Source organism: Harpia harpyja, chromosome 17 (genome assembly GCF_026419915.1).
Source record: "Harpia harpyja isolate bHarHar1 chromosome 17, bHarHar1 primary haplotype, whole genome shotgun sequence".
Taxonomy (NCBI): Eukaryota; Metazoa; Chordata; class Aves; order Accipitriformes; family Accipitridae; genus Harpia; species Harpia harpyja.
In genome coordinates, this window is record NC_068956.1 from 28,436,274 (window position 1) to 28,449,724 (window position 13,451).

General features: G+C 36.1%; 1 protein-coding gene across 7 annotated transcripts in view; it reads left to right on the plus strand.

Annotated features, from left to right (window-relative positions):
- The window catches only part of NBEA (neurobeachin), a 511,508-nt gene that overhangs the window by 398,259 nt on the left and 99,798 nt on the right, over nucleotides 1-13,451 (plus strand). For all 7 annotated transcript variants that reach the window (XM_052812195.1, XM_052812196.1, XM_052812200.1 and 4 more), the window contains 3 exons: nucleotides 5,313-5,430; nucleotides 6,263-6,365; nucleotides 12,279-12,394. In XM_052812195.1, coding sequence (XP_052668155.1) covers nucleotides 5,313-5,430; nucleotides 6,263-6,365; nucleotides 12,279-12,394 — 337 coding nt within the window. The remainder of the gene's footprint in view (nucleotides 1-5,312; nucleotides 5,431-6,262; nucleotides 6,366-12,278; nucleotides 12,395-13,451) is intronic.

Consider the following 13,451-nt stretch of genomic DNA (forward strand, 5'->3'; position numbering starts at 1 on the left):
AAGATGAAGGGTTGCTTTGGGTTGGGCTACCAGGACGCAACAGCTTCCCCCTAGACCTTACTCAGTCGAGACAAATCTGTTCAAATGCAGAGCGAATACTTTTTGAAATGTAAAAGATTAAAGTTGAAGAAGTAGGAGGGTAAACTTAGGAGGAGGAAAAAGGGTAGATTCATAGAAGTTTCTTGCATCTCTAGAGGAAAAGGAAATAAATACCACATGGCAAAGACAATACCCTGTGTTGCCAGGTACCAGAGCCATTGAACAGATAGATGGGATTTTGATGTCTAAACTAAGGACATGCCAGAGCTCTTTTCTTTAATGTTCTAACTAAAATAGCGGTGTCCAGGTTAAAGATAGTAGTAGCTACACTTAAGCACTGGATAAAACTGTCTTTATAAAATGAAAAACTATCTTCAGTACCAAAATTACAGTATTCTCAGAAGCCCTTCTGGTCACTGATAAAGGAAAAAAAAAAAGCGTTTAATTTCAGGAAATGGCCATTTTATTCGGAAAGCATGACTCTGAGGATCATTTTCAGACTTTGAAAAAAATAATCTATAGGAACTCTGGAATGTATCTGTGGAAATGCAGCAAAAAATGAACTAGTTCTACTGTATGTAAGTACAAGGCAACCATGTCCCTTACTGCTCCTGTTGTTTGGCATTATTCGTACAAAAGGTAAAGAATAATGAAGGAAATCAGGGAATAAGTGCATGGAAAATAAAAAAAAAAATCACAAAACCCAACAACAAAGTTATATTACATATTAGTAGATATATGCATTTTGCACTAGATATAAACAAAGCTTGACAAATGTTACAAGTATCAGTTGATACTTTCATTGAGGAATCAGGTTAGAATTAAAATACCCTTAACCAGAAATCTGGTTCCAAAAGACAAATGATGAATTCCCATTGAAAACAGTAGATTAAATTCACATACATAGGCATTAATGAATCACTCCAAAGGGCTATTTTTAAAAAAAGGAAATATTGAGCAATAACCAACAGTTCTTTGCAACAGGCTGGAGAAGTGACCATTCTTACCGTAAAGTTAGCGACTGAGAACAGATAGGACTTGTACAGGCTGCTTTCCTTGATTTCTTTATAGCACCTGATTTTGTGATTATTTCAATTCCAGAAACAATAATCAAAAGAAAAGGGCCAGAATATCCTTTTGCATGCAGTGTCTGGTGCTATGAGATACCAAAAAATGGCATAAAGCAGCAAAAATAAGCCTCAATACTAAAGTGTTTCTCCTGTGGACATAACCTATCAGGGATTCCAGCAGAATGAAAACTAGTATTTCTGGTCTTCCTGTTAATGCAATATTTCAAAATTCCAGCTGTTAATTAACAATTAATTTATTATCAGTAATTGAATAATTAGTGAAGTAGGTTTATGATTAAAAATGTCTTGGCTCTTAATTGAAAAAAAAGGAGAGATCTTGATTACATAAGAAATAAAATTAAAATAGTGGAGCCTTCATATTTGAGCCGAGTAGGAAAGCACTTCAGTAATGGTTCTGCTTCTCTTCTGTAGAGCTTTCCATCTGAACATCCCAAGCCGCTTTACTAATCTAATTTAAGTAAGTGTCACCAGTAGATGTTTTTCCATTTTATGGAATCCTGAGATTTAGAGACTTCTCATTCCCTTGTTAGGGTGACAACTTCATCTTATTGCAATGCATCCTAGCAAATTTTTATTCTTGGTTTATCAGCTGGCCAGTGGACCCATTACTATCTTTAAAACATATCCATATTTCTGCGTAAATGAAAAGGTTTTACAAAGAAAAATGAGCTTTAAAGCAAACAATTGCAGCTGATACTAAAAATGAAAAGTGTGCTCGGTTCAAACATAGATGTTGTTGGTTGGCTGGTTGGTTTTTATTTTATTAAAACCAGCTTATTTAAGACATATCTAGAATTCTGTGCTTAGTCATGAAGTTTCAGCCATTAAGACATGCCTAGAAGAAGTCTTCACGACTGTTTTTAGGACAAAAACTCATAAAGCTATCAAAATAATGAGCACTGACTTTAAATATAAACGACAACAAAATATTGGATAGAGCACATGGTAATTTTGGCTTCAGATAACTAGGTAACGTAATTTTGGTGTCTTTTGGTGAACAAAGTGGTAATTTCCATTTTTTTATGAATAATGAAATATACAATACATGCAGTCTGTAAAAAATGTAAAATAGCCAGGCCTTCATTCATGTGATATGAGAAAGTGAAATGCTAAAAATCATCCTGGAAATAAAAAAAAAAAAACCAACCAACATATAAACCTTTTAAAGGATTCAAATTCAGAAAAATGGAATTACTTTGTTTCAGCTCTTATAACAACAACAAGAAAGAATCCTGCAACAATGTCAGTAATTTCTGCTGTAAACTGTAGGTACCTAATAACGGAAGGTTTAATGCATCGCTTGAAAATAGCATTAGAGGAATGTTATGGAAGATGACAAAAATGGGTAGCATATCTTGGACAGGAAAACAATACAACAGAAATACTGAAATAATTGAGATGATTTGATATTGACATGATAATCTGATATTTGTAGGACTAATAGACAGTTAAGAAGAGTGTAATTGAGGACAGTAATTGAATTATAGACTCCTTCCTTTCCTCTGATTTCCTATCCTTTCTACTGCTTTACTGGAGCGCTCTCTTAAGTCTTTCATTTCATAGTGGGATGAATGTACCTCTATGAAGTTACAATTGCTTTATACTTGAGTAAGAAGAGGAGGAAGAAAGAGGCAACCTGTGTATGGTCAGTATACAATGTGCTTTTAGTGTTGATCTATAATAACTAAGCTGTGGCATATATCAAGACATTGTAAATATATTACTGTGAATCATCTAAAATGTTAATACACAGGATACAGTCAGTATTAAACATTTTTCTTTAGAAAACAATAGGGCAACTAGAAACATTTTTGAAAAAAAAGTGAATTCTTGAAGCACGGTGTTTTGTCCAGGTACTAGTTCTTTGGCTAATCTGCTGGCTGCTGTAGATCTGGTTACGGCTATATACATTTCAAACTCCTTTCTCTGGGAGACTGTTTTCATCTTGAGCTTTTTAAACTTGAGTGTTTTCCTCTCTATTTCCTCTCTGTATCTTAAGAACCTGTGTATTTACCGAAATTATGTATCGGCAGCAGAATCCATTCAAAGATGGAGGGTGCTGAAATCTTCACAGTCATTGTTCTTAACCATCTGAATTTCACATACACGATACCAGCTGTATCCTAGCATCTGATCTCAATGAAAGACTGGAGGAAAATTTGGTTTATTTAGCTCATCAAAGAGAAAGCTAAGCAGTAACTGGATCACAGTCTGTAATAACTGACACAAGGAAAAGTTATCTGATACTAGAAGACTCTCTAATCTCACAGACAAAGGTGTCACGAGATCTAGTGGTGAGAAGCTGAAGTCAACAGAATTCAAAGTAAAAATAAGGTGCAGATTTCTAATCATTGCAAGAATTTAGCATATGAGGCGGTAATGCCACAGCTGGCCTGTGACTGAATGGAGGGAACATATAGTCTCTTATGTGTGTCTGGGGGACCTGCAGAGAAATCAAGCCCCTTCCCTTCTTCAAGGCTGTGTGTAGTTAGCGTGGAGAGCTGGGTGAAGGAGGCAGTGCCGTCAGCCACGATGTCGCTCTAAGTTTTGTCGGTCATTTTGTCTTGTAGACAGTACAGGGGGCTCAGTGTGTTCCTCTGTCCAGTCCATCAAGGACAGAACTAACGTCTGAACGCTCCTCAGTGTGCTGAAGCACATTTGTATCGTCACTGTTGTTACCGTTATCTCTGCCATAGACTCATCATGGTTATGAGAAAAAAGTTATGGAGAACAAATTAACAACAACCCATGGAGCTCTTTTAACACCATGTGTATAAACTTAAATTAGCTTTTTCCTCTATGAAGACATGTTACTAACTTGAAGCTACATCACTGAAAAAACGGAAGGAATACAATTTCCATTACCTCAAGCATGAAGGATCGTTGACAGCAGCAACATGTGGTCTCCCTAACATTTCCCTACTCAGAAGGTGGGAGAGGTCATGATTACAGAAAGCAAAGACCTCAACTGACTGAGTAAAGCACTGCAAGCTGGTGTACCAAGAGTTTCTGTGCACCGAATGGACAACAGAGAAATTCAGTCTCTCCAGTCCGAAGCCTTCTTTTTGCATTTCCCTTTATTGAAAGTGTTCCTCGCGTTTCTTTGTTTCGCTGAGGCTGCAATTCTCTCAAGTAACCACAGCCCGGGGAAAGGCAGAGTCTGCAGAGCCCGGGATATGCGGTTGGGTGGAGCGAGGGGATGGTGCCCATCCCAAATGACTGACTCCTCGTAGGATGAAGTGTCAGGGTCTCAGCTATGGGCAGAGCCCACCTGAGCGGAGGTGGAGGGCTGAGGGCAGCCTTCCAGCTGATGAAAAGGATTGGAAGAGGGTTGTTCTACAATGCATGATACTGCTGGAATGATAATTCACAGATGAGATAAGTTAATAAAGCTGATACCTAATTAAATTGTGTCTTTTTTGTCTGTTTTCCTGAACATCCGGAACACTGAGAGAAGAGTGAAAAAGATTATCTAGGTATCAATATCTAGTCTTAGACCAATACCTTCAATTGAGAAACTGACAAATTGGAAAACCAATGCTAATTTTTAACTATTTTATTTTAAAATGTCTCCCCATTAATTTTAAAATGCAAAAATACAAATTGTGAAATTTTTTTCATGGGTTGGGGTATTAGATGTACTCAACTTTAGAAAAATTATTGTGTTGACATACTGTTCTAGTTAATTTCTGTGTTTATTAATGGAATGGAGGGAGTTCCAATTTATGACCCTGAAATGAACGTGAATAGCAAGTTATATTTTTTTTTGGTTGTACTTTGCACTAGGTAGCCTCAGAAGTAAATCTGTTATCTGATACCTAACTGACAACTGTGTCATGCACACTGTTGGAAGAAAATACAGCTAAGCATAATTGCGACTGTGTCCATTAGCCTGTGCTTGCTTGTAGAGTTTGGGGTTTTTCGAGGAAAATAAGTCGATGTGACTCGTGAGAAATAGGTTGTAAGAGTATCAGGTTACAGTACTTACCGATATTCTTCTAACAGCTATACTTCATTGCATTTTTTAAAAACATTTAAGTTCATGTTTTTACTCACAGTTTTTAAGTGTTAGATACGATTAACTTAGTTGTACTTCATTGATGGGTAAAACTTACTATGTTCTTATGCAATATTTTAATGAAAAAATCCTGCTAATAACTGTCACCTTGACATTCTTTAAAGGTCCTCGCCTATACAGAAGGCCTTCATGGAAAATGGATGTTCAGTGAGATTCGGGCTGTTTTTTCAAGACGTTATCTTCTCCAGAACACAGCTTTGGAAGTGTTTATGGCAAACAGAAGTATGTCTTTGTTTATTTTGTTGCATAAAAATGTGCTAGTAGTTATTTTGTGTGTTATTTATTAATCTTAGAATTTAAACTCTGTGCTTCCTTTGATAAAATGCTTATGTCTCTGTTCAGTAATGATTACGCTTGCATGTATTCATTGCATATCGTATTAAAATCAATCACATAAATCAATCTCGCTGCTTTCTGTGCAGCAGTGAGATTTATTTATAAAAACACATCATTGCAATTGGTAAATTCTTCAAATGTTTGATATTTTAGTGAAATATCTATAAGGGTATTTCCTTTTCTAATTGTACACTGAGTTAAAGTAAAAAGGACCAGATCAATAAATGGTTCCACTCAGTTTTCTGTATGTGCTGCCCTGAATCAGCATTGAGTGGTTGGCGAGGGGTGTCAGTGGTCTTTTGCCCTGAGGAGCTCTGATGTAAGTTTTGATTTCAGCTGGAGACAGAATTAAACGCTTTCTGGTCCTGTGTGTTTTAATGCACCAGTTAGAAGACCAAATGCCATGCCAACCACTGAATAGCTTCCCAGCCTGATACGAGGTTATATGGGTTAATGGTAGGCTGTGGGTCCTCCGAAGTATACCTCACTCAGGTCTTCTGCAAAATGGGAGAGTTAGTGACAAAACGTTAACCAGCTGATGGTACATAGGTATGAAGTATGCCAGGAGTTTCTGTTCTAACTTGGATCCCCAAGAGGATAAAAGTGGAAGTGACTTCTCTTCCCAAAGAAAAAACAGAGCATTTTAAAAATATATGCAGGTAGAGAAACAGACCGCTGCAGATGGTTTACTAGTCCATATTTTCTCTTCTTCATTTAGCTTCTGTTATGTTTAATTTTCCTGACCAAGCAACGGTGAAAAAAGTTGTGTACAGCTTACCACGTGTTGGAGTAGGAACCAGCTATGGTTTGCCACAAGCCAGGTAATTTAATTAAAATAGCTTGTATATATTGTGTTTATTACATTGTACAAATGATATTTTAAAACATGTCAATAGTACAACTTTATTCCTGTCATGAAACTCTAGATTTTCTCTTTCTTAAGGTTAGTTTGAGAAACAATACCCTTTACTTACTATATGGCCTGTTACTATGGAATAGAAGTAAAAGTATTGTAAATTAGAGGTTGTGGTGGTTTTTTTTTTTTTTTTTAATCATTACAGGAAATAAGTACCTTCCAGTGAAGGACCAGAAAAAAACTTATACCTTATCTCTTCAAAGTCTGGTTTTCAGTCAGGTTTTATAAACGTATAGACAAATGTTCATCCTTGCTGTGATTGTTATGCAGGACATGGAACTAAACTTGGCTAGGTTTTGTGTTTGCTGAATGAAAATTATTTTTTTACATATATATCTTCGCACTTGTCTTTTATGTGAATGTGTGTGGGTTTTACTTCATTGCTCATCAGTATAGTGGTTATTTTGCAATTTCCAAATTTCTTCTATTCATTAGTATAATGCATTATTCTTCTTCTGTTTCCAAAATTAAGGAGGATATATATTTTGGAAAAGACCAGCTAAGGTTTGGTTTTAGAGATTTTCACATACTATGGACAAGTACAGTGTTTATTATCTCATCAACATCAATATCCAATCAGCCTATGGTCAGAAATAAGGCTGGAAATTGTCAGATCCTATACTATAAAAGAATTCATATTTCAGTGGTGGGTAAGATGATCATCTTGTGTACTTCACTGAGTTGTGGAGGGAAATGTCCTGCCTCCTTTTTTTTTTTTTTTTTTTTTGTTTGTTTAGAAATGTCTGTTCAGACCTAAAATTATTTTTGAGGGTGTATCAGCAGAAGTTTGGTGAAAAATGTTTAGGTTCAGGATTAATTTCTGGTCAACACGAAAGAAGAATAAATAAATATAAGGGAGTGAGGGAACAGCAGGAAATTCACAAAATATGGTGCTTTGGGTTCAGATCTCCATTTGGCTTGACTGGGCCAAAAGCCAATGACTTAATCATCAGTGTAATGTCTGGGATGTGTCTTTCTCTTTCTTTAAGTCATTTCGTACAAACTGAAACTTCACATTGTCCTTGTTTTATCCCAGTGCTGAATGTGGAAATACTCTGAAGTGTCAAAGCGTTTGTAGGATTGGAGAACTATTTCATTCCCAGCTGAACATCATTTCCTGTCATGAGCTCCAGAGCCTCATGATGCCTAAGGCTTGATCTCCTGAATGTGCTGAAGTTCTTAGGCAAACTGCCAAATTTCTCAAGTTTTCACTGAGATCAAGGGGAAGTTGGGGCATTTCTTTGGAAGGTGCATCTTGTTAATATTTGCATTGCTCTTCCAAATACTCAAATTAAAGGAATTGCTGTCTCTAAATGGAAAGTAATAGTATTCTTTTCTGAAATAAAAATGGCCACATGTTCTAGAACAAACAAAATGCAAATTTCTCAATCAGAATTTCATATCTACAGTGACATTTTTTACTTTTGAAATTCATATCCTTTGTGCATTATTCAGTGAATAATTGTCTGAAAAAGTTTGTTGATATATAATTATTTAGAAAAGTTTCAGCTTCAATATTATAAGCAGTTATTTCCATACCTTTTTGATTAAAGTTCAATTTGAATCGAAAATGAGCTTGCTAGCCTTCAGAATAAATCTGGCATATGGTAGTGAAGTTGTTTTTCTTTCTTGTTTTTGCGTAATCATGGTATGATTTATGCACAATAAAGACCCTGTAATCATGGCTTTTCCTTTTTGTCTGTCTACATACCCTTATTGTCTTCAATAGGATTGCAGTGGAGTAAATGAAAGAAAATCTGGCTCTATAACTGCTCTGTACTTAATATTTTATTGATGTTAAAGTATAGTTTCCCTTCCTATGAATATGTTTGCTCTGGAATGCTCATTTTAAAAATTATGCTTATTTGTGTAACTAACATAAGGAGAAATTATGCTGAGTAACCAAAAGGACCTGCTATGCTGAGTAAAATATCTTTTTTTTATAACCAATTTTCCAGATTAAGCTGTACTTTAAAATATTTTAACAAAAGCAGATCTTTCTGGTTGTTTTGCTTAAGTTCTTTAGTTTTATTTTTGTAAATAATACTTCCTCTCTGATACTACTCTGATAAACATTTCATCTAAAGTTAATTACATTATCATGAAGAATTGCATTCACAATGGAAACATTCTGAAGGAGTAAATTACTTTTAATGCAGTACATGGACTTTAAGTGCTTTTTTGTTTTCATGGAGAAATCCTGCGATTGACAAAGATGGAAGGAAATAGAAGGAAAAAGCAATGTTTATGATCTTCTAATGGCACAAAGGATTAGAAGCAGGCAGACTAGTATCTGTTCCCAAGACTGTTATAGACCTGCTGTTCTGAGCAAGTCTCCAGTTGGCCTCTTTGCTACCTTTCCCAACAGCCTGTCTAATGCTTTGATTTAACAAAGCATTCAAGCCTGTGCTTAATGTTACAAAGAAGTAATTACGTCCTTAAAATTAGTCACATGTTGAAGAGCTCGGTCTGATTTCGTAATCAAATTCATCTGTCTTTGATAAATGCATTTTCACTGTTCCTGAAACATGTTGCATTGATTGGAGTTTCCTTATGACCTTGCCATATGATACAATTGGGCAGACAGTACTGTGCCTTTTATTTAACTAATTTCTACAGATCTGTATGATTCTACACAGGTAGAGTAATATTGACATTTTTACAACACTATTAGCAGGCCACTTTTTAGAGTTCTGACACCTCAGGTGTAATTTACGGATGAATTTTTATTGAGGGTAACATCACAGCTTAGAAACCAGCTGTGAGCTGCCTGACAGTTTTGTAAGTGTACACAGATCAAAAAATTGGTAAAAGATGCGATATCATACTTCACCACTAAAGATGTGCTAGCGTGTTCCACTGAAATTCTGTGGGCTATTAATGCATTAGGTAAAACAATGGCTCCAGTTATTAAAGCTAAGAAATACAAATGATGAAGTTTTTGCTGAAAGAAAACATATTTTGGCTGGTACGGTAGCTCTATTCAATGTCAGCTCAGCTCTGCCACTTACTCCACATCAGTAGCTTGGTGATGGATTTCCAGATCTCAGTGTAGCTGGTTGCAGAGGTTGGATTTTGGGAAGGGAGAGGGATAAGAAAACCAAGATTTGATGTCATCAAAGCATAAAACCCCTTTTAGGGCTTTGATTAAAAGTGAACGTTGATGAGTCTTTTGTCAGAAGCCAGTGACTTTCCCAAGCCTTTTTTTTTTTTTTTTTTTTTTTTTCCTTCTGAACAGGAGCAACACAACACAAAACGTCACATAGGTGCTACATTTTTGATGAGATACTTAAAGATTCTTTGTATGAGATTGGATTGTAGCTACCTAAATTAAAAGTGATTGTGAAAGGGGGTGGGTCATGCTCCACATATGGGATATATAACATCCCTTCCCTCAACAAAATGCCATGAAGTATTTTCTAAACATATTTAAAGCATATAAAACTTGAAAAATTGGATCATCCCCTTGTACATCAGAGTCTTCTGCAGTTTCCATTTTGAGTAGCTATTTCACGGTTCTCTAGAAGCAAAGGAAAGCACATTCATTTGTGCATGTTCATATTGGTGATGGCATATCGAAGGAGAGAAATGGTTTGATCAAAGTTGGGTGGATTTAGCAAAACAGAAAACAGTGGGTCTTCCTGTGTTAACTGAAACAAGCAGGTGTGGAACCAATTTATTGTGCATAATTTTTTCCAGTCTCTGCTGAAATAACTGTGAATCTTTCAAACACCTTAGATATGGAGTAAATAAGGAGCTTTTTTAGTATATTTTGATTTTCTGTAGAGTTCGCTCAAATCAGGCATTCAAATGTGAAGTCCAGCACTTGACATTTTATAGATTTTTGAGACTCCCTGGGAGATTGTGGGTAAAGTCTAAAAGCAGCTACTAAGCTGTACTGATGCGTAAATGTTGTTTTGTCATGGGAGGAACAGAAAGTCTGTGACAGAATTGCTTTGTAAATTTAATGATCTCTTTAGTATTTTTATTTTCTGTATTTATTAATTAGTGTGTAGTGTTAGTTGAAATTTACTGGGAACAATACGCCTTTGAGAATGCCACTGTAAAAGTAATTGTTATCCTATAAAATGCAATATAAAATATGATTATATTCAGATAATTCTTTAGATAAATTGTTTGGAAGAAGCATAATAGAAACAACTTAAAAAATTTTTGTAATGTCTCCTATGTACTAATAAAAAGTATTCACCATTGGCATCCTACAATCTACTGTAAAATAAGGCTAGCCAAGCTGGCAAGACCTTATGTACTGCTATTTTAGGTAAAAACGGAGATTAAAAAAAATAGAAAAAAGTGTGCCTACAGTTGCATGGTCATTTTTGTATGCCCAATTTGTAAGCCTAAGTATGGCAGACATTGACAACCTACACATATACAATTTAGACATATAACTGTGATAACTGTACACTCCAATCTCATACCAATATTCATCCTTTCTCCAGAAATAGGGTTTAGTGCATGTGTAGGAGTATGTATACGTAACTTCAGAAGTAGATGGTCCACATTTTTGTAATAGCTGCCCAATTTGACACCTTGTGTATGACTTCATTTTAAAAAAATACTCAGCATTCAGAGTCAAGAAATAGTATGCTTAGTGTGTTTAGTGTGCAAGTGAAAGCTGAAGCATTGGGTGTCCGTATTTACTCTTGACAAGCTATATAAATACTAGATATATTCTTTAAATTCATGAATAGGCTACACATTAGGGGTCCTCTGTTTTTTTCTTTTTTTTTTAACAGGTATAAACATTTTCTCTATTTTGATCCATTTATAAGATTTAAATTTCTGTAAAAACAGTATCTGAGGAGATGAATTTTTTCTCCTTCCAAAGATTTTCCTAGTCTTCTTTTCAGCAAGGACTATTTTCTCTAGAAATGAGTTGTGAGCAGTGAGGCTATTTCTATTTTTTGCAAATCTTTTCTCTAATGCATCAGTCTAGACTGAATCTGGTCCCCTATATTTTACCAACCAGGGCCAGTATATACTATGGGTAATTTAGAACTTGGTGCACGGTATTTGGTTATTGTGATGTTGTCAAATTGAATACAGAAGGGCTGAAGCTTTCTGTTTTTCTCTTCCTTGGCACAGTAGTTTGGTTCCTTCTCCCTTATCCAGTCATGTAAGTTTTAGAAGATGTGTGGAAATTGAGTATCTTAGAAGCTTCTACTCCTCTTCCTGATTTGAATGAAATGCAATTCAGAAGTTGTTATGGAGAGACAGGCAGATGGACATGTGAGCAGCTAACTGAATAAACCTTGTTTCTTTCAGAAACCAGGCTATAAATAGAAATCTTGAAGCTTACTGGGATATGGGAAGGGATCATGGGTAGCTGACCATGGAGGAGGTGCACAAATTGTGGAATAAATATCTTCAGCCCATGTGCTGGAAATATATGGCACTTTAATCTATCAATCACTCACTCACCTTAATGAACTTATCTCAATGTATCCTTTTGAAACAGGGAAATGGTATTATGCTTTTATTCCTGCTGGACAAGCCAGGCACCAGGAGGTCTGCAGTTTCTTTTACTTCCAGTCTTTTAACCAGATTCAGAATAAAACAAAACACAAAATATGTTATTCTGAATTATTACAATGCTGTAGTACTGGTAGAATAAAATACAGCTCTTAATTTTAGTCATTTCTCAAATAAGGGTAATAGTGTCTTCTTGACTTCATTAAATGAAATAAAAAAGCCTCTGAGAGAATCTGAAATTAATCACACTAATAACATTGCCCTACATCTTAACATTTAATGAGGCTCTTAAAAAAAATCATTCTTTAAATGTATTTCCTAGGAGAATCTCTCTGGCCACTCCCCGACAGCTTTATAAATCCTCCAACATGACTCAGCGCTGGCAGAGACGGGAGATATCTAACTTTGAATACTTGATGTTCCTCAACACTATAGCAGGTAAGGCTTCTGACTCTTTAATCCTTCATAATATGTTTATGTTTGTCAAAGTCTTAAGCACTGTGACTTGATAGAATACATTTATCCCTCTAGAATTCAGCTGCGGCTTTATGATAGATTCTGAAACACACACATTAAATTTTATCAGAAAATGCACAACCTATCACTGAGACTTTAGATTCACGTATTGTGGAGGCTGTTCCTTGCTCCCCTTCTGCCATTTCCTCTGCTGACAGCTTTGTCTGAAGCTTTATTAGAGTCAACAAACCATTGCCAGAGAGTGTCTGGAAATAATAATGGGAAAATGTAATTTCGCTACTTCATCATTCTCAGCAACAGCAACTAGACAGCAGAATAACAACAGTATTCTGCCCAGTACAGATGTCACCTGGATTGTGGTATGATTAGATTACAGCATCTTTTCTCATTTAGTTCTTTGAGCTGAAATATAATATCAGATTAGGTATTTAAAAGGAGAAATAACTGCCATAGACATCCATTCGTTATTGGCAAAAGAGCAGCTTTTTGGGCAATTATCATTAATTAAACATTCATGTTGGCATTATTCCTTTCACCTTTCCCTTTTCCATGTGTTAACTCCTGTGGTAATTTTAAATGTAAAAACCAGCAGTTTTCTACACCATATACAAAGATTTCCAGGAGGTTGTCTGCTATTACGATTCCTGCCTGTAGCACACACGCTGCTTATGAACCTGCCTGCGGAGAGCCTTCCTCAGACATTTCACTCCAGTGAGCTTTAATTTGAAACCCAAATTAAATTCCACCAGGCATCACTTTGTACTCCAGTGTTACGACTCTCATCTCTACTTGGTCCTGACTTTTATGCTTGAGGTTATCCTCAGGCCAGACATAAGACAAACGTAAGCGTGAAACCCGAAGGTAGCTCCCGTTGCGCTGGCCGGTGTGAGGACAGTCGCCGTGTTCTTCCCGGTAGGGCAGTGGCGGAATTCAGGAGCTGTCAAACTCGCTTGCTCTGAACCTTCAGGCTTTTGCCTCCGTGCTTATACGGTAGACATCTTCCAGGCATCCAGTCTTA